Source organism: Natrix helvetica, assembly GCF_964273705.1.
Source record: "Natrix helvetica genome assembly, chromosome: Z".
Lineage (NCBI taxonomy): Eukaryota > Metazoa > Chordata > Lepidosauria > Squamata > Natricidae > Natrix > Natrix helvetica.
Genome location: NC_138554.1, coordinates 1,750,513 through 1,769,169, shown reverse-complemented (window position 1 = coordinate 1,769,169; position 18,657 = coordinate 1,750,513). Strand labels below are relative to the sequence as shown.

Sequence of the window (18,657 nt, the reverse complement as noted above, 5' to 3'; positions counted from 1 at the left end):
CGGGCACTCCCACCACATTTGGTAGAAGGTCCCTAGTGCAGCATTGCATTTTCCAACATCCTGGCAATATGTTTTTGTTCGTTTTAAGCTAAATTTGTGGGTGGGATGTGCCACTTGTAGGACACCACAAGGACACACCCACACCCATGTTGGAACTTCGGCTCTCGGTTGTTAAGTCTCCTTTTGTGAAGTCGGTCGTAACTTTGAGCGGCCACGAGAACCGCCAGTATTCCGAAAGAGAAGCCCACCCCATTTGCACAATTTCAAACTCCAAAACACACACTCACAAAGTCAACTGTTTGTAAAAAAGTTTATTATTATTTTTTTTTGTCCAGAAAGTTAGCAGTTTTGCAGAGGGGAAAAATAACACCCACAAAAGCAAGAATCTCAAAACGCTCGACGGAAGAATGTCGCTTCCACGGCCCCCCGTTTCGCTTCCCCCCTCCCTCCCTCCCTCTGTTGCTGGGGAGGGGCTGGGGGGCTGACTATCGTCCCGCAGCCACATCAAAGCCTCTAAGCCCCCCTTCACTCTGACATCTGCCCCCCAGATCACACACACACACACACACACACCGGCCTCCATTAGCGGGAAACAAGCAAAACGAACCGGGGGAGGGGGGAAATATCTGGATTTTTTTTTTTAAAAACATGCTATGCAGGACTCAAAGGAAAACTCCGCCAAAACCAGGCTTACACTTCCCCCCCCCCCATAAAAGATTTGAGTTAAAAAGAGTGTGAAGAGTTTCGGGGTGCTCGGAGGCCCCCCCCACGCGCGGAAATGAAGACACAACGCAGTGAAGTCAAGAAACCTTCTAAATTTTTTTCAACATAAATAAAATCCCAACCGGATTACAACAGAAAACCTACGACGGAGGGCCAAGCTGGGCCCCCCGGGAAAATGGGGGTGGGGTGTCAGCAGGAATCGGGGTAACAACCCCCCCCCCAACTTCTGGTTACAGATTTCGCGGGTTTATTAGGAAAGCTACGCAATCGTTTTACAAGGTTGGCTGGTTTTTTTTCCTCTCTTTTCCTAAGAAACAGGCAGAAAAGAACAGTCGGAAGGAAGAATCGAGACCACGACCACCGAGAGGGGGCGCTAAAGTAAGACAGTGCCCCCCCCCTACGGCCACCCCTATAAAAATCTTAAGTTTTCCTTTGGCAACTGGGCAAGTCAGCCGCCCCCCCCCATCCCCTAGGACTCTCGAGTGTCTGCCCCACCTGCCCCCAAAATGTCCAGACTTCTCAACAAATCGTTGTCAACCCGCCGTCGCGCCGCGACTCCTCTCCATCCGGACGGGAGTCCCTTCAGTTCTCTTCGTCGCTGTCGTCTGGACTGATGGCCGGGCTGGTAAGGCTGTAGGTGGGCGATGTGGGGCTGTAGCCCGGAGAAGTCGGGGAGTAGGTGGAGCCTTTGGGGGAGGTTGGGGAGTAGGTGGGCGAGGTCGGGCTGTACTTGGGGGAGGTGGGCGAGTAGGTGGGCGAGGTTGGGCTGTACTTGGGCGACGTCGGGGTGTAGACGGGTGATGTCGGCGAGTAGGTGGGGCTGGTCGGGCTGTACTTCGGCGTGGTCGGGCTGTAGGTGGGCGAAGTCGGGCTGTACTTGGGGCTGGTCGGGCTGTATTTGGGGCTGGTTGGGGTATATTCCGGAGAGCTGGGGCTGTAGGACGGGCTGGTCGGGGTGTACTTGGGGCTGGTCGGGCTGTAGCTGGGCGAGCTGGGGCTGTAGCTGGGCGACGAGGGGGTGTAGGTGGGCGACTGTGGGGTGTAGCGGGGGCTGGAGGGGGAGTAGCTGGGCGAGGTGGGACTGTAGGACGGGCTGGTCGGGGAGTAACTCGGAGATGTCGGGCTGTAGTTTGGAGACGTCGGGGTGTAATTAGGAGAGGTCGGGCTGTAGCTGGGCGAAGTCGGGCTATAGCTGGGCGAAGTCGGGGTGTAGTTTGGAGAAGTCGGGCTGTAATTCGGGCTGGTGGGGCTGTAGCTAGGAGAGGTTGGGCTGTAGCTGGGAGACGTCGGGCTGTAGCTGGGCGATGTTGGACTGTAGCTGGGGCTGGTTGGAGAATAACTAGGTGACGTCGGGCTGTAACTAGGACTGGTCGGGCTGTAGCTGGGCGACGTCGGGCTGTAGCTAGGTGATGTCGGGCTGTAGCTGGGGCTGGTTGGAGAATAACTAGGTGACGTTGGGCTGTAACTGGGGCTGGTCGGGCTGTAGCTGGGCGACGTTGGGCTGTAGCTGGGCGACGTCGGCGAGTAACTCGGGGAGGTGGGGCTGTAGCTGGGGCTGGTGGGGCTGTAATTGGGACTGGTGGGCGAGTACGAAGGGGAGGTGGGGCTGTAGGAAGGAGAGGTGGGGCTGTAGCTGGGGCTTTGCGGGGTGTACACCCCGGGCGAGCGTGGCTCGTAGGCGGGAGAGGTTGGGGAGTAGCTGGGAGACATGGCGCCCCCTGGAAAAGCAGAAGGAAAGCGACGTTAAGCCAGGACTCCACCCTTTGAGGATGGCATTGGGGAGGAGAGCGGGATTGGGGTCGCCACATACCTGGAGACGGAATGTAAGGGCTGGAAGGTCCCGGAGAGCCGGGGGAGCCGGGAGTGGGCGACCAGGCGGGGGAATACCCGGGGCTGTAACCGCTGGCATCGGAAGCCGCGCTGGGGGAGAAACTGGCGGCCCCAGGGGTCATTCCGCTCCCTGCAAAGAGGAGGAAGAGATGCAGGTGAGAGAGAAACCAGCTCCTCCCCCCCCCACAATTTCTCTACTCCTCCTTTCCTACATCCTTCTTCTTCCTTCCTTCCTTCCTCTCCCTTTTTCTTCCTCCATCCCTTCCTTCTCTCCCTCTTCCTTTCCTTCCCTTCTCCTTCCCATCTTTCCCCTTCCTTCCCTCCCTCCCTCCCCCCTTCATCTTTCCTGCTTTCCCCCTCCCTCTCCCCTTTTCCTTCCTTTCTTCCTTCCTTCTTCCCATCTTTCCTTCCTTCCATTCTTTTTTCTCCCTTCCTTCCCTTTTTCTCCCTCTTCTTTCCTTCCCGCCTTCTTTCCTTCCTTTTCTTTCTCCCTTCCCCACCCCGCAGGGCTGTGAGCAGAGGGCACTTTGGCCCCGGGGGAGAACTTAACAGGAAATTAATTTAACGAGACCCGCCCGCATTCTTCTTCTCCTTCTCCCCTTGCTCTGCGCATCCTACAATGTTGATGTTGGCAGGGAAGCCCCCTAGGGCCGACCCACCCCGGGGGAGGGGGCTGAAGGTGGGGGGGGCTGCATATTTGAAGTGCGCACTAGATGAAGTGCTGGCAAACTTCAACACCCACAATGGAATTCTCCGATTAGGAAGCCAAGATTCTTTTTTAAAAGGGGAAACGGGCTTGGCGTGTGCCAAGTTCACCGAACCGTTTTGATTCCAAACAGACCTAAAGACATTGGAGATCTGAGATCCTGCGAGGCGTATTTCCGTAATAATCATCCCAAAGGGGGGTTGGGATCAGTTCTCCCTGCCTGGGGACCCATTGATGGGGGCCTTCATTGCTTAACGGATGCAAATCAGCCCATCCGGACAAACCCCCATCGATGGGAACCCCTGATTAATAGTGACATGGAGTGATTAGTATATGTATTTGGAGGTCAGGGTGCAGGCATATATATATACATATATATATGGCTGCATATAGCATATCTTTATGTGGGTTGTGTATGTGTACACTTTGGAGAGCAACAGAACGTCATTTTTAATGTGTGTCAATGTGCCCACGGTCAAAAATGACAATAAAGCTAAGCTTATCTTAGTCACCCTAAATCTTATATGTTACCTTGAATCTTAAATTTTATCTTAAAACTGACCTTAAATTTTATTTCTTCTCTTAAATCTTAACTTTATCTTAAATCTTCTCTTAAATCTTAACTTTATCTTAAATCTTCTCTTAAATCTTCCTTTATCTTAAATCTTCCATTATCTTAAATTCTATCTTAAATCTGACCTTAAATTTTATCTCTTCTCTTAACTTTATCTTAAATCTTCTCTTAAATCTTCCTTTATCTTCTTAAATTATCTTAAATTCTATCTTAAATCTGACCTTACATCTTACTCTTAACTTTATTCTAAATCTTACCTTATCTTAAATTTTATCTTAAAACTTACATTAAATCTTATCCTATCTCTTGTCTTAAATCTTAACTTTATCTTAAATTTTCTCTTAAATCTTAACTTTATCTTAAATTTTCTCTTAAATCTTAACTTTATCTTAAATCTTAACTTTATCTTAAATCTTCTCTTAAATCTTCCTTTATCTTAAATCTTCCATTATCTTAAATTCTATCTTAAATCTGACCTTAAATTTTATCTCTTCTCTTAACTTTATCTTAAATCTTCTCTTAAATCTTCCTTTATCTTCTTATATTATCTTATATTATCTTAAATCTTAAATCTGACCTTACATCTTACTCTTAACTTTATTCTAAATCTTACCTTATCTTAAATTTTATCTTAAAACTTACATTAAATCTTATCCTATCTCTTGTCTTAAATCTTAACTTTATCTTAAATCTTATCTCATCTGATCTCGTCCTAAGCCAGGAAGGAGCCCCTTCTCTGCAGGAGGCCCGATGGTTACTTACCCACACTGGGTGACCAGGCGCCGTAGGCTGGCGTGGCACCTTGGTTCCATGGGGTTGTGGCCGGGGACACCCCACCCATCGGGCTGGGCGCAGAGCCGAAGAACATGCCGGTCGCTGTAAGGGAAGAAAGAGGAGAGTCAGCAGGGAAGATGTTGGGGCAGCAAATAGGTTGGATGCAAAAGGCCGGTCCCAGATGTTCCGTCTTCCAGATGTGGGGTGTGACCTGACTCTCAATTGTAGCCTCTCTGGGGGGTTGGAGGATAACCCGGGCCTTCCCCAACCAGCGCCCCTCCACCTGGGTCAAATCTGAGGCTGATAAACTGATCGCAGGGACTCCTCGACTTACAACGGTTCATTTAGTGACCGTTCAAAGTTACTACGGCATGAACAGAGTGACTTATGGCCGTTTTCCACAGTTACACTCATCGCAGAGTCCCCATTCACAAAGGTCAGATGCTTGGCGACTGACTCATAGTTACGACGGTCGCAGTGTCCCGGGGTCACACGATCCCCCTTTGCGGGGACGACGACCGGATTCACTTAACAACCATTTGACTAAATGTAACCACCGCAGAGATTCACTGGCAAGGAAGGTCGTAAAAGGAGGCAAAACTGACTTAACAAATGTCACATTTAACGGCAGAAATGTTGGGCTCAATTGCGATCGTAACGTCCGAGGGCTACCTCTGTACAGGTGGAACATTATTGGCAACCATTTGTTTAGTGGCCAAGTTCCACAACTGCTGGAAAAAAAGTGATTTATGACCTGTCCTCGCACTTATGACAGCGGCAGCATCCCCCACGGTCACATGGTCCAGCCGGCATATATTCAAGTCATCGCCATTTGCGACCATCCTAGGCCCGGCTTCCAACAAGCCATGTCCATCAGGGAAGCCAGATTTCGCTTCAACGACCGTGGGATCCACTTAACGACAGTGAATCGTTTACTTAACTCACTTAACAACCGCCTTGCTTAGCAACGCTAATTCTGGTTGTAGATTGAGAACTACCTGCACAGGGAGGGGATTCTGGGAGCTCAAATCTCTCCCAATCCAAATGATAGGATTCCCTGCTCTTGCAACCGGTGGCTCCTCCCCCAGCCCCTCCCCCTCCCCTTTCTCGGAACACCCCCCCACCCCCCAAGAGAGGCAACCATGACTTACGGCCCCCGACGCCCAGCCCAGTGATGTTGGTGGGGATCTCCATGCCAAATTTGCATTTCTCAGCGTCCAAAAGCAGGTCGAAGCAACCGGTGCCGGCAGGGGCCAGCTGGCCCAGCATGATGTTCTCCGAGACCCCTTTCATGGGGTCGCTCTCGCCGTGGGCGGCCGCCTCCATCAAGACGTCCACCTGGGGGAAGGCGAGAAGAGCCCCCGTTGGTGGGGTTTTGAGCCACGGGTCCACGGCAGAGCCAAACCCCCTCCCTCGGTCCCGCTCGCAAACGTCCGGAGGGCAAGTGTGGCAGGTGGGAGGAAGGGGTCAAGCGAGGAATTAGCCTGGACTCTAACTCCGTAAGAGCCAAAGCAAGAGGGCGAAAACCCTGTCGAATACCCTTAAAGCAGGGGTGTCAAACGCGATTTCATTGAGGGGCGCATCAGGGCTGTGTTTGAGCCCCGGGAGGGAGGGAGGGTGGGTGTGGCCAGGGTGGGTGTGGCCAGCTCGACGTCACTCCTGTTGGGGGCACCTGTGGCGGCCAAATGCTAAGGCAGAACTTCCCACAGACCCTCCTTCCCTCTCATTATAATCTCCTTCCCCTTTCTTTTTCCTTCTTTCCCTCCCTTCCTTTTCCTTCCCTCTTCATTCTTTCTTTTTCCTTCTCCTTTCTTTTTTCCCCTTCCTTCCCTTCCTTTCCCTTTCCTCATTCTCCTTTTCTTCCATCCCTCCCTTCCTTTTCCTTCCCTCTTCATTCCCCTTTCTTTTACCTTCCCCTTTCTTTTTCCTTCCTTGCTCTCTTCCCATCTTTCGTTTTTCTTTGCTCTTTCCCCTTCCGGTCCCTTCTTGCATGCTCAAATGGAAAAGGAAGGGGAAACGTTTCTCCTTTTGTTTTTCGTTTGTTTTCCTAGCCCTCTGCCAACGAAAACGGAGCTCGGCGGGGGCAGGCATGGGGAGCGGCCCATCCCGAGCTCCATTGGAGGCCGCCGCAGCTGCAAATGGAACCCGGGAGGACCACACGCTCCGTTCTGGCTGGCAGAGGCACTGCGGGCCAGTCCTTGGCTGTTTCCAGGGCCTACGCAGGGCCTGGAGTTGGACATCCCTACCTTAGCGCCTTATCTGGTCTTTCCAGGCAGAAGCTGCACCTCTGGGACGATTCTTGTATCATAGGCCTAAAGCAATAGACGGTTGGAACTCGACGCCTCAGGTGGGCCTGGTCGTTCGCGCTTGGCACAAACTCACCGTCTCCTCGAAGGAGCACTTCATGAGGGGCCCCGTGTCCTGGCGGTTGACGCCGTGCCGCGTGATGGCCATCAAGTGCCCGCGGCAGGTCATGGTGTCGCAGAGCAGGGCCAAGTGGCGGTAGTTGACGTAGGAGCCGTCGAAGGAGATGACGTGGTACAGCTCCCGTTCCAGAGCCTTCCTCACCGCCTCAATTCCCAGCACCTGGTTAACGAGGGAAGACGGGTTTTTCAGGGTCGCCTGGCGCTCTCCAGGACACCCCCACCGCTTATCCCAACCCCGAGGAAACGCCCCACCCGCTCGGGGCTCACCGTGAAAATCTCCACGATGTCGTTGGAGGTGGTGCGCACGGGGTCGACGTCTTTCTCGCTGAGCACGCGCATGAGGCTCACGCCGTCGGTTTCCAGGATCCACTCCTGGAGGGCTTTGAACTCGCCGTCTTCCGTGATGATGATTTTCTTCTTGTTGTCGGTCTGGGGCAGGTGCATGTACACCTGAGGGAGGAGGAGGAGGAGACTGATGAATTAACAAGGCCAGCAACCCTGGTGGGATGGGGGGGGGAAAGATAGGGACTTTGTTCGAGAGGGGAGGGCGCCACTGTTAGGACCGGGCCTCCCGCCCTCACCTTGCTGATTTGCTCAATGCCTTGAAGGGTCATGTCTGTCAGCATGTTGGATTCGATGCAGCGCAGGAAAACGTCATCGTCCATCTTGTCCACCACCTCTTCCTCCTAAGCCACCGGAGAAGAAAGGTCTCTTAATGTACCACACATCCAGTATAATAAGGCAGGGAGTCTCCAACTTCGGCAACTTTGCGACTTGTGGACATCAACTCCCGGAATTCTGGGACTCCAAGTCCACAAGCCTGTGTAGTTGCCAAGGTTGGGGGGCCCTGGTGCAAGGGCTGTGACAACCCCTGTGTGGAGTAAACAGGCCGAAGACTAGCAGAGTGCATCCATCAACACCAATTAGAACATGGGTAGCTTCAACTGGGTAACTGACAGCATCCCAAGTCCAAACACACTAGGGAATTCCTGGGACTCAGACAAATCAGCCATCGACAGACGCACAGGGATAAATCACGTTTACACACCATTCGAAATAAAGCCTACAGCACGCAATGTAAGGAGTGTAACAGTCACACCGTAGGACAATCAGGCAGAAGATTAGCAAAGCACATCCATGAACACCAGCTGGAAGACACAATGAAGACACTCTCACAACGCATGGGCAGACTCTGCTGAATAGTTTCTACTCTGCCCATCGTAGGCCAAAAACCCTGGGGAATTCCTGGAAGCCTGGTACTCAACCAGCCATCGACAGACACACAGGGATAAACCACGTTTACACAGCATTCGAAAGAGACAATAAAGTCTACAGCAGGCAATGTAAGGATTGTAGAGCCACACTGTAGGCAGAAGATTAGCAAAGCACATTCATGAACACCAGCTGGAGGACGCAATGAAGACACAACGCATGGGCAACCTGGAAACTGGCACCAGACTATTTAGGGCGGTTGGCACTGCCATGTACTCAACCCTCATTGGTTGGTGGAACCAAGGCTGCCTTTGACCCAAGACCATCAGCCCCAAGCTGGCCCGGAAGTCATGAACACCTACCCACCCGAAAATGAGATACCCGAGGAGGTATCTGCTTCCTTCAACTGAAGACGACCCCGGCAATTGTACCCACTTCCCGTCAACTCCAATCCCCAGGGGTTTAATGGTAAGAAGACTGCCTTCCCCACCTCCTGCATCTTGTTCTCGTCGCTGTTCATGATTCGAATGCGCAGCACCAGCTTCTCAGCGTTGTCATCGTTGAAGATGCAGTTGAGGTCATCTCCAAAGCCTGCAGAAGAACAAAGAAGGGTTGTCCATAGGCTGCCGCTGGACAAGGGGAGGCAAAGGACAGAGGGAACTCCGGCCATCCACCCCGCCTCACCGGCGTTGATCTTCTCGGCGATCTGCTCCATGGTGAGCTTTCGGTCCGTCATGTGTTTGCGGTCCAACTCCACCCTCAGCAGCCAAGGGGAGATGCGGGTGACGTCGAAGTCGGGCATCTCGTAGTAGACGTTCACCCACTCCTGGTCCTCGGCCACCACGGTGTTCTGAGGGTTGGGGTCGTAGTAGATGGCCGTGTTGGCCGTGACCTTGCGAAGGGTGGTGTGCTCCAAGCGACAAAGGATGTCCTGGGATGGAGACACGGAAAGACGGTGAGGCTGGAGAGTCAAACCTTGGAGGTTACTTTCTTGGGGAGGTCTAAAACTGGAGTGTGGCCACCCATTTGCAGTTGGCTCTCAAGAGACCATCACCATCACCATCATCATCATCATCTCTTTAGCGACCCCATAATCGCTTGCAGAGTGGAGTCTGGGGAACAGAATGGAGCTAGCAGAGTGTTTTACTGGCCGGATGCCCTTCCCTGTTGCCAATACAGAGTTATATTCAGCAGATATATTCTCATTGTGCCCAGAGAGAGAGAAGTATCTGCCTCTACCTAGGATCGAACTCACAGCCACCTGATGGTGAGGCAAGAGCTCCACCTCGATGGAGAAAATGTTGAGGGCCTAACCCACCACCATCTTCAGGCTAAAATTTAGCCCCGCCCTGAGTTGGGAGAGAGACCTCCAGCACGGGGGCCACGGAACAGTCTGAGATTCCCTCGTACTCCACAGCCAAGGTCAACTTCACCCCCAGGCCCTCTTCCCTCTCCTCACCTTGGCCCTTTCAGCATCCCGAGCAGACTGTCCCAGGAGGAAGACCGTCAGAGAAGGAGTCTTGGGCTTCTTGGAGATGTTGATCAGCTCCTTCAGCCGAGGCACCCCCAGGGTCACGTTTTTGGCGGAGACTCCAGCATAATGGAAGGTGTTGAGGGTCATCTGGGTGGCAGGTTCTCCCAGGGACTGGGCAGCCAAGGCCCCCACCATCTCACCAGGATGGGCCTGTGGAAAAAGGACAGCTGGACTTCAGGCGAGTTTGACAGCTCGGCTGTTTTGGAAAGTCAAAAAGAGGGCTGTGAAAATATCTACAGACCCCTCACATCCTGGACATCAACTGTTTCAACTTGTACCCTCAAAACGACGCTGTGGGGCACTGCACACCAGAACAACTAGACACAAGAACAGTTTTTCCCCGAACGCCATCCCTCTGCTTAACAACTAATCCCCACAACACAGTCAAACTATTTACTAAGACTGTATTACCACTCCCTCAAATGCAGAAATCATAAAAAAAGGTGCTAGAATGCTCGGAAATGGACAAACTAACGATGGAACTAAGAGACAGAGAGGAAACAAGAGTACTACAAGATATGGAACAGGTGGCCTTTTCAAGAGATGTACAATGAACGTGTAAGTAACGCATAGTAAACACAATGAAGAGATGGCATATACTTAGAAAGCAATAGAGATAGAAATATTGTATATAGATGTATATACTGCAGGGGTGTCCAAACTTGGCAACTTTAAGACTTGTGGACTTCAACTCCTAGAATTCTGGGAGTTGAAGTCCACAAGTCTTAAAGTTGCCAAGTTTGGACACCCCTGATATACTGTAAAAATGAGAAAGTATGAAACAAAGAGGAATATGTATAAGATCATAGAATGGAAAAATGGAAAACCCAAAATCAGAAAAAAAGAAATACTGATAATGGAAAGCGTTCAAAGTATAATTATGATTTTAATGTTTGGAAAATGTCAAATAATTAAAAACAACAACAACAACTAATTCACTGTCAAACTATTTACTAAGGCTGTATTACTATCATTCTTCTCATCCCTCCTAGTACCTATCTCCTTCCTACTTATGACTATAATCTTGTGGCTTGGATCTTTACAATTTATATTGTTTTATTTAGTTTCCTAGCATGATTTAATTGCTTTTTTAGGATCCTATGACTATCACTAAGTGTGATGATACTTGATGAATGTATTTTTTTAATGTACAAAGCTTAATGCACCGAAGACAAGTTCCTTGTGTGTCCAATCACACTTGGCCCATAAAGAATAAGGAGGTTTTTAAGAGACTGGGCAACCCCTTGACTGAAATGGTAGAGGGTCTCCTGCCTGAGCAGGGGGTTGGACTAGAAGACCTCCAGGGTCCCTTCCAGCTCTATTCTGATCGATTTAAAGCCAACGTCAGGCCATCTTGAGGAAAACTGAGCTCCTAAAAATAGCTTCCCAAGCTCTTGTGGATTCAGTTGCAGGAAAGGGAGCAAAAGCCAAGAGAAAATTAGGAATCTCGGCCTTGTACCAAGAAGATTCTGGCCATCTTCTGACCCCTGTCGAAAAGCCGGGGCAACATTTTCCACCCTCAAGCACTCAAAAGAATTGTTTATTTCCCATCCGGAAAAAAAACCTGCAGCAGCAGCAAGGAATTCTGGGCCGTGTTTAGTGTCCCAGTGGGACCATTCCTTGGCTAGGCTGAAATCCCCCCACCCACCCAAGGGAGAGACTCTGCCCCCCCTTTCCTCCCCCGCTGTTTCCACAGCTGCTCAAATTGGAAACGAGAACGGTGCAAAAAAGGGGGAAGTTTATAGAAGTTTCAAAGCAGAACTTAAAAGTAGATCCCAGGAAGTGAAATAGCTCGGTTTCACTGCCTTTTTTTTGTTGGACCGGTGAGTTTCCTTTGTGTGTGTGTGTGTGTGTGTGTGTGTGTGTGTGTGTGTGTGTGTGTGTGTCTGTCTGTCTGTCTGTCTCTCTGTGCGTCAGTAACTCACAATGGCCTGGTTGAACTTGGATTCAATTTCTCCCAGCAGCCAGTCAAAGGCTTCCCCGCTCAGCCGGAATTCCTCGATCATGCGACGGCTGCAGAGGGTGGAGCGCAGGTGGATGTTGAAGAGCAGGGTGGCGTTTTCCTGGGCCTGCTTGCTTAGGGGGTCGTCCCCATTCACAATCACCAGTTTCTTGCTCAGCTCCTTCACGCCTGGGAGGGAAGGAAGAAGAAAAAAAGGCACCGATTTTTAAAAAGGAATTATTTTAAAAAATGTATACGGTCGACTTACAACTGTTTAAAAGTTATAACAACACTGGGAAAAAGTGAGTTAGGACTGTTTTTCAACACTAACGACCGTCACAGCATCACTCTGTGTGTGTGTGTGTGTGTGTGTGTGTGTGTGTGTGTGTGTGTGTCTCACATGATCAAAATTCGGGCACTTGGCCACTGACTCATATTTATGACGGTCGCAGCGTCCCTGGAAACCTTCTGACCAGCAAAGTCGGCGGGGGGAAGAGCCCAATTCGCTTAGCAATGGCATTGCGATTCTCTTAACGCCGGTGGCAGGAAAGGTCGTAAAAGGGAGCAAAACTCACTTAACAAATGCTTCGCTTCACAACAGAAATTATGGCCTCAATTGAGGTCGTAAGACGAGGACCTCGCTCACAGTGACTCTAGCCAACTTCCAGACAATAAAAACACAATGTAAAGAAAATTAAAAAAAAAAGAATTTAACAATAATAAAGCGATAATAAACATTTTTTTTAAAAAGCCAGCGTTGGTTCCCCACCCCAACTCACCGTCCACCACCTTGATGGGGTGCAGGTCAGAGGGGAGGCGCGTGTTGATGTGGAAAATTTTCTGGGCGTTCCAGATCATGCGCAGCAGGTTGCAGGGGAGGACGACCTGTGACAGGAGGGAAATGCATGTTAACGTCGCTTTACAATCCCTTGGTATAAGGCTACACGTGGAATACAGCATTCAGTTTTGGTCACCACGATGTAGAAAAGATGCGGAGACTCTGGAAAGAGTGCAGAGAAGAGCAACAAAGAGGATTAGGGGACTGGAGACTAAAACATAGGAAGAACGGTTGCAGGAACTGGGTATGTCTAGTTTAATAGAAAGAAGGACTAGGGGAGACATGATAGCAGTCTTCCAATATCTCAGGGGCTGCCCCAGAGAGGAGTTAGGGGGTCAAGCTATTCTCCAAAGCCCCTGAAGGCCAGAGAAGGAAGAATGGATGGAAACTGACCAAGGAGAGATTCAACCTGGAAATAAGGAGGAATTTTCTGACAGGGAGAACAATTCACCCATGGAACAGAAGTTGCCTCCAGAAGCTCCATTACTGGAGGCTTTCAAGAAGAGACTGGCCAGCAACTGGTCTGAACTGATATAGTCTCCTGCTTGAGCAGCGGGCTGGACTAGAAAACCTCCAAGGTCCCTTCCAATTCTCTTATTCTGATAACACCTGTTCCTAGCGTCCTGTGGACCAAGGTAATGTCCACAGGTTCCTCCTTTTTTAAAAAGGTTTTATTAAACACACATTAAAACATTGGACACAGTGTAACCGTCCTGGCAATGCCTTTGCCACACAGTACATAGTAGAATATAAAGTTAAATATTATAACCACTATGCTTATTTACCATTGGTCTATTCGGTATTTACAAATATAAGGATCTCGTAGTTCTCTCCATGTTGCTTTGCTCTTGTCTTATACATTTTCACTGTTACGATTTCATACCTAATTCTAATCTCCATTCTATGACTCTTAAGTCATTGCCTATTTTGAGTCTTTCCTTTTTTTGGTTCCAACCGTCGATAAAATTTATCCCAGATCTTATAATATTCTGACTTGTCTTTGCTCTTCGATTCCCACGTCAATTTATCCATTTCAGCACAAAACGGGAATTTTCCTAATTGCTTCCTTTTCTTGTGGAATTTCCCTGTTTTTCCAGTTATGGGCAAAGACCATTCTTGCTGCCGTGATAATATGTATCATTAAGTAGATTATCCCCTTGTTATGTTTATGATTCCCAAAAGAAATAGTACTGGTTTGAATTCTATTTCCTTTTCGATTATCTCTATCAGCCACCTTTGAATTTTCCGCCAATATTGTTTTTTTGGCACGGCCACCACGTAGGGTAGTACGTGCCTGATTCATAATCACATTTCTAACAATTTGGCGCTAAACGGGGTTCCTCCTTCTGTGACGCTTCCAAACGGAAGGCTGAAATGGCACAGAGGATGGACTCGTCCCTCGGGCAATGTGACGACACGGAGCCATGGTTCCTGGTGTGGGGATGCACGTGCCACAGGAGGGAAGCTGAGGCAGGTGGGTGAGGGCCCAGCCTCACCTTGCTGTCTCCCGTGGGGAAGATGACCCTCAACACCTCCCGGTCCTCCTTCATCTTCTCAAACTCCCTCTCCAGCTCGTTCTGGATGTGGGCGTTGCTGAGGATGTCCTTCACCATCTCCTCTTGCAGGGTGCGGCGCAGAGCCCGCTCGTTGGCGTAGTCAAACTTGAACCTGGAAAAGAGGGAAGCCAAAAGGAGAAGGATAGATATTGGGGTGGACGGACGGACAGGGGGGGACGTGCCTCCTTCAACTCTTCTAAAGCAGGGTCTCCAAACTGAGCAGAGCTTGTGGGACTTCAACTCCCAGGATTCCCAGAGCCAGCCGTTTGCTCAAACCAAGGTATGTTACGTCGGCCACATAGCCCACCGTCTATTAAAAGAATTACCCAATCAGAAAAGGGGACCAAAGAAGTCTAGCCACGTTCCTTCAGGCTGGCTGGGGGGAATTCTGGGGGAGCTCAATCCCACATTTATCTTAAAATTGCCAAGGACACCACCAGGCACATCCTCTTTGGCAAGCCCCAGGGGTCTGGAGGAAGCCAGTTTCCCCATCTGGACCCACACGCCTCCCCCTCCCCCCCCCCCAAGAACGCAGGGCGCTTCTCGTCCACTTCATCCCAGCAGGAGGACCGCCAAAGAGATACCCCAGAGCTCATCTTTCGTGTCCGGCCCTCCTCGGCTGGTTTGGTCCTGTGGGGAAGTTGACTGGGTGACTTTGGGCCAATTGCCAGGAGATGGCGAGTTCTAGTCCTGCCTTAGGCATGAAAACTGGTCAGGGGGGGGGGGAAGACTTCATGCCAATCCCCCTCTCTCAGCCCACCCCTCCTCACAGGGTTGTTGTTGGGGGGAAAATAAGAGGAGAAAGGATAGTTGGATCTGTTCGCCCCCTTGAATTATTTATAGAAATGAATCTTGAGCAGCTTTCAAATCCCGCCAGGTTGACTCAGCCTTCCGTCCTTCCGAGGTGGGTAAAATGAGGACCCAGGGAGGGAGGGAGGAAAATGAGAAGGGAGGGAGGGAGGGAGGGAGGGAAGAGAAAAAGGCAAGAAGGAAGAATGGAAGGGAGGGAGGGAGGAAAATGAGAAGGAAGGAGGGAGGGAAGAAAGGAAGGAAGGAAGCCGTAGTGACACAGTGGTTAGAATGTAGCATTGCAGGCCAATTCTGCCCACTGCCAGGAGTTCGATCCTGACCAGCTCGAGGTTGAGTCAGCCTTCTGTCCTTCCTTCTGAGGTCAGTAAAACGAGAACCCAGATTGTTTGGGGGCAAGAGGCCGACTCTGCAAACCGCTTAGAGAGGGATGGAAAGCATTGTGAAGTGGTACATAAGACTAAGGGCTATTTCTTGGGATGGAGAGAGGGAAGGAAGGAAGGAAGGAAGGAAGGAAGGAAGGAAGGGAGGGAGGAAGGGAAGAAGGGAGGAAGCCGTGGTGGCGCAGCGGTTACTGCAATGCAGTATTGCAGGCTAACTCTGCCAACTGACAGCAGTTCGATCCTGACCAGCTGAAGGTTCACTCAGCCGTCTGTCCTTCCGAGGTGGGTAAAATGAAGACCCAGATTGTTGGGGGGGCCAAGACTCTGTAAACCGCTTAGAGAGGGCTGGGAAAGCCCTGTGAAGCGGTATATAAGTCTTAAGGGCTACGGCTATTTCTCCAAAAAGAAAATGAATGCCCCTTGCAAAGAAACTCAGAAGACCCCAGCAGGTAAGAGACCGAAGTCCTGGCGTCTCGGCTCCAGAGGACTCACTTCTTCTCAAAAGCCTTGTTGGAAGGCTTGAGGGTGGCCAGGTTCTGGAACTCCACGCTCTCTCCGGCCAGCCCATCTTCGCCGTAACGCAGCTGCACCACCTGGTTGATGGAGTTCCGGACGGTGGCGTCGTACTTCACCATGACCGACTCCATGGACTTGATGAGCCGACGCTGGATGTAACCTGGCAAGCAGTGGAGATCAGAGTAACAGAATGAGAGGGAGGGAAGGGAGCTCTAGAGGTCTTCTAGTCCACCCCAAACCCCCCACCCCGTTCGAGCAGGAAACCCTGTATCGTTTTCAGTCAAATGCCTGTCCAAGTCCCTTCTTAAAAGCCTCCAGTGATGGAACACCCACCACTTCTGGTGGCCAGCTGTTCCACTGGTTAATTGTTCCAACTATCAGTACATTCCTCCTTAATTCCAGATTGCTACTCTCCTTGGTTGCAATTTCCATCCGTTGCTTCTGGTCCTGCCTTCTGGACCTTCGGAGAATGGGTGGACCCCCTCCTCTTCTGTATTCAGTGTATAAGACGCACCCAGATTTTCAGCCTCTTTTTTGAGGGGAAGGGGTGCGTCTTATACTCCGAAAAATATGGTATGTACGGAAGCTGACCAGACTAAGGACGCTAGCCAGATGAATACCTGGTAGGCAGAATTCCCCCTCCCCTTATTTCCCTCCCCCCAAACAAATGTGCCTCTTATACTCCGGTGGGTCTTATATTCCGAAAAATACGGTTAAGAGTAGAGGGATTTTGTCTCCTTGCCACACTTTGTGACCTGGCCCAGATGGCCGGAGAACGTCTCTGAGCTTTTCTCCCTGAAAGCAAGTCAACCCTCATCTACAACTCACCCGTTTCGGCTGTTTTGACGGCTGTGTCGATCAGCCCTTCTCGGCCTCCCATGGCGTGAAAGAAGAACTCGGTGGGGGTCAGGCCGGCCAAGTACGAATTCTCCACGAAGCCCCTGCTCTCCGGCCCGTAGTCGTCTTTGATGAAGTGGGGCAGGGTGCGATGCTTGAAGCCGAAGGGGATGCGCTTCCCTTCCACGTTCTGCTGCCCCACCACGGCGATGACCTGGGGGGGCGGGAAGAGAAAGGAGTAGTTAGCCCAGGCTTCTGGGGAAATCACGCCTCCCCAAGTCTTGAGTTTTCTTTTTCTATCCTGCCATCATCATCATCATCTTTATCTCTCTCTCTCTATAAAAATGTGTGTCTCCGTGTGACACGCATAACTCTGGAAGGCCTCAAACAATTTCAACTAAACTTGGTACGCAGATGACGTCCTCTCTGGAAACAAATACTGTGGGGGTAAGACGCCCCTAAAACCCCTCAGGGTGTGTGTTCTGTTAAGATACAGCCTGTTGTGCCTTAAAACGGCTTCTACTGTACTTCCGTAAAATGGCTTCTACTGTACAACGCAGCAGAGTTGCCATGGTAACGGCTTCACAGTACTTCCACAAGGGGGCTCCCTCTGGTAAGGGGGGGAAAATCCAACATTAGAATAGGACATTTTCCCCCCTATAAATAAATACGCGGGCAACGCCGAGTTATCGGCTAGTTATTTATAAATAAGGGTGAACATATCCGGTGTTCCTTCTTCCTATTTTCCCCACAACAACAACCCTGTGAGGTGGATGGTTGTTGTGGGGAGCATTGGATATGTTCATCCTTATTTATGGATTGGACTGAGACAGGGACTGGCCCAAAGTCCCCCAGCCAGCTTTCATGTCTAAGGTAGGACTAGAACTCCCAGCCTCCTAGTGATTGATCAAAAGTCACCTAGCCAGCTTTCACGGCTAAAGCGGAACTAGAACTCCCAGTCTCCTAGTGAGTGACCCAAAGTCACACCTATCCAGGCTTCTGCCTAAGATGGAACTAGATCTCGCTGTCTCCCACTTAACCCCTAGACCATACTGCCTCTGCAAACCAATTGCCTGCACAGGGAAAAGGCCGATGTTCTACCGGCTAAGTCAGATCCGGAGTTGTGGGAGGAGGGTCCTCCTACCTGGGAGATGTTGATCTTGGAGCCTTTGGCCCCCGAGACCACCATGGACTTGAAGTTGTTGTACTCCGAGAGGGACTTCTGGGCCGAGGAGCCGGTCTTGTCTCGGGCGTCGTTCAGGATGCGGTTGACCTGGTTCTCAAAGGTCTGGCGCAGGGTGTTGCCAGGGGTGGGCTCCAGCTCGTTGTTGTGGGCTTTCTCGATGACCTGGAGAATGGAAGAGACGGGCAAGGGTTCAAGGCAGGCCCCAGGACTGGCTTCTCATGACTGACCGCTCCCTCCCTCCCTTCTCCTTTCCATCTATCTCCTTCCTTCCTCCCACATTCCCACTCTCCCTCTCTCTCCTTCCTTCCTTCCACCTTCTCTCCCTCCCTCCTTCCCTTCCCATTTCTATTCCTTCCCTTCCTTCTCCTTTCCATCCACTCCCTTCCTCTGTCCCACATTCCACTCCCTCTCTCCCTCCTTCCCTTCCCATTTCCATCTATCGCCTTCCTCCCTCCCACCTTCCCTTCCACCTTCCCTCTTTCCTTCCTTCTCCTTTCCATCTACCGCCTTCCTCCTACCTTCCCTCTCTCCCTCCTTCCCTTCCTCCCTCTTCCCATTTCTATTCCTTCTTTCCTTCCTTCCTTCTCCTTTCCATCTATCACCTTCCTCCCTCCCACTTCCCCTCTCTCCCTCCTCCCTTCCCCCTTATCATCTCTATTCTTTCCTCCCTCTCTCCACACCCATCAGAGGGAGATTTTTCCTCATCAGATTTCCACCATTTCCCTGTACCGGCTTCCCTGCATATTTTTCAGCTCTCTACGGAAGATTTCCCACACTATTTTGATTTTAATTTGTCAGGAAAATTTATCCCAC

The 18,657-nt window shown here is 50.7% G+C and overlaps 1 protein-coding gene across 1 annotated transcript in view; it reads right to left on the bottom strand.

Annotated features, from left to right (window-relative positions):
- Positions 1-800: 800 nt before the first annotated feature.
- LOC309381920 (DNA-directed RNA polymerase II subunit RPB1-like) overlaps positions 801-18,657 on the bottom strand; it is a 37,798-nt gene continuing 19,941 nt past the window's right edge. Inside the window, exons 14-29 of the mRNA XM_081933249.1 lie at positions 17,803-18,006; positions 16,650-16,872; positions 15,798-15,981; positions 14,056-14,227; positions 12,501-12,606; positions 11,705-11,910; positions 9,705-9,929; positions 8,930-9,176; positions 8,736-8,836; positions 7,615-7,719; positions 7,301-7,483; positions 6,990-7,193; positions 5,759-5,945; positions 4,596-4,709; positions 2,534-2,683; positions 801-2,441 (exon numbers count right to left, since the gene is read on the bottom strand). Coding sequence (XP_081789375.1) covers positions 1,306-2,441; positions 2,534-2,683; positions 4,596-4,709; positions 5,759-5,945; positions 6,990-7,193; positions 7,301-7,483; positions 7,615-7,719; positions 8,736-8,836; positions 8,930-9,176; positions 9,705-9,929; positions 11,705-11,910; positions 12,501-12,606; positions 14,056-14,227; positions 15,798-15,981; positions 16,650-16,872; positions 17,803-18,006 — 3,747 coding nt within the window. The 3' untranslated portion in view covers positions 801-1,305. The remainder of the gene's footprint in view (positions 2,442-2,533; positions 2,684-4,595; positions 4,710-5,758; positions 5,946-6,989; positions 7,194-7,300; positions 7,484-7,614; positions 7,720-8,735; positions 8,837-8,929; positions 9,177-9,704; positions 9,930-11,704; positions 11,911-12,500; positions 12,607-14,055; positions 14,228-15,797; positions 15,982-16,649; positions 16,873-17,802; positions 18,007-18,657) is intronic.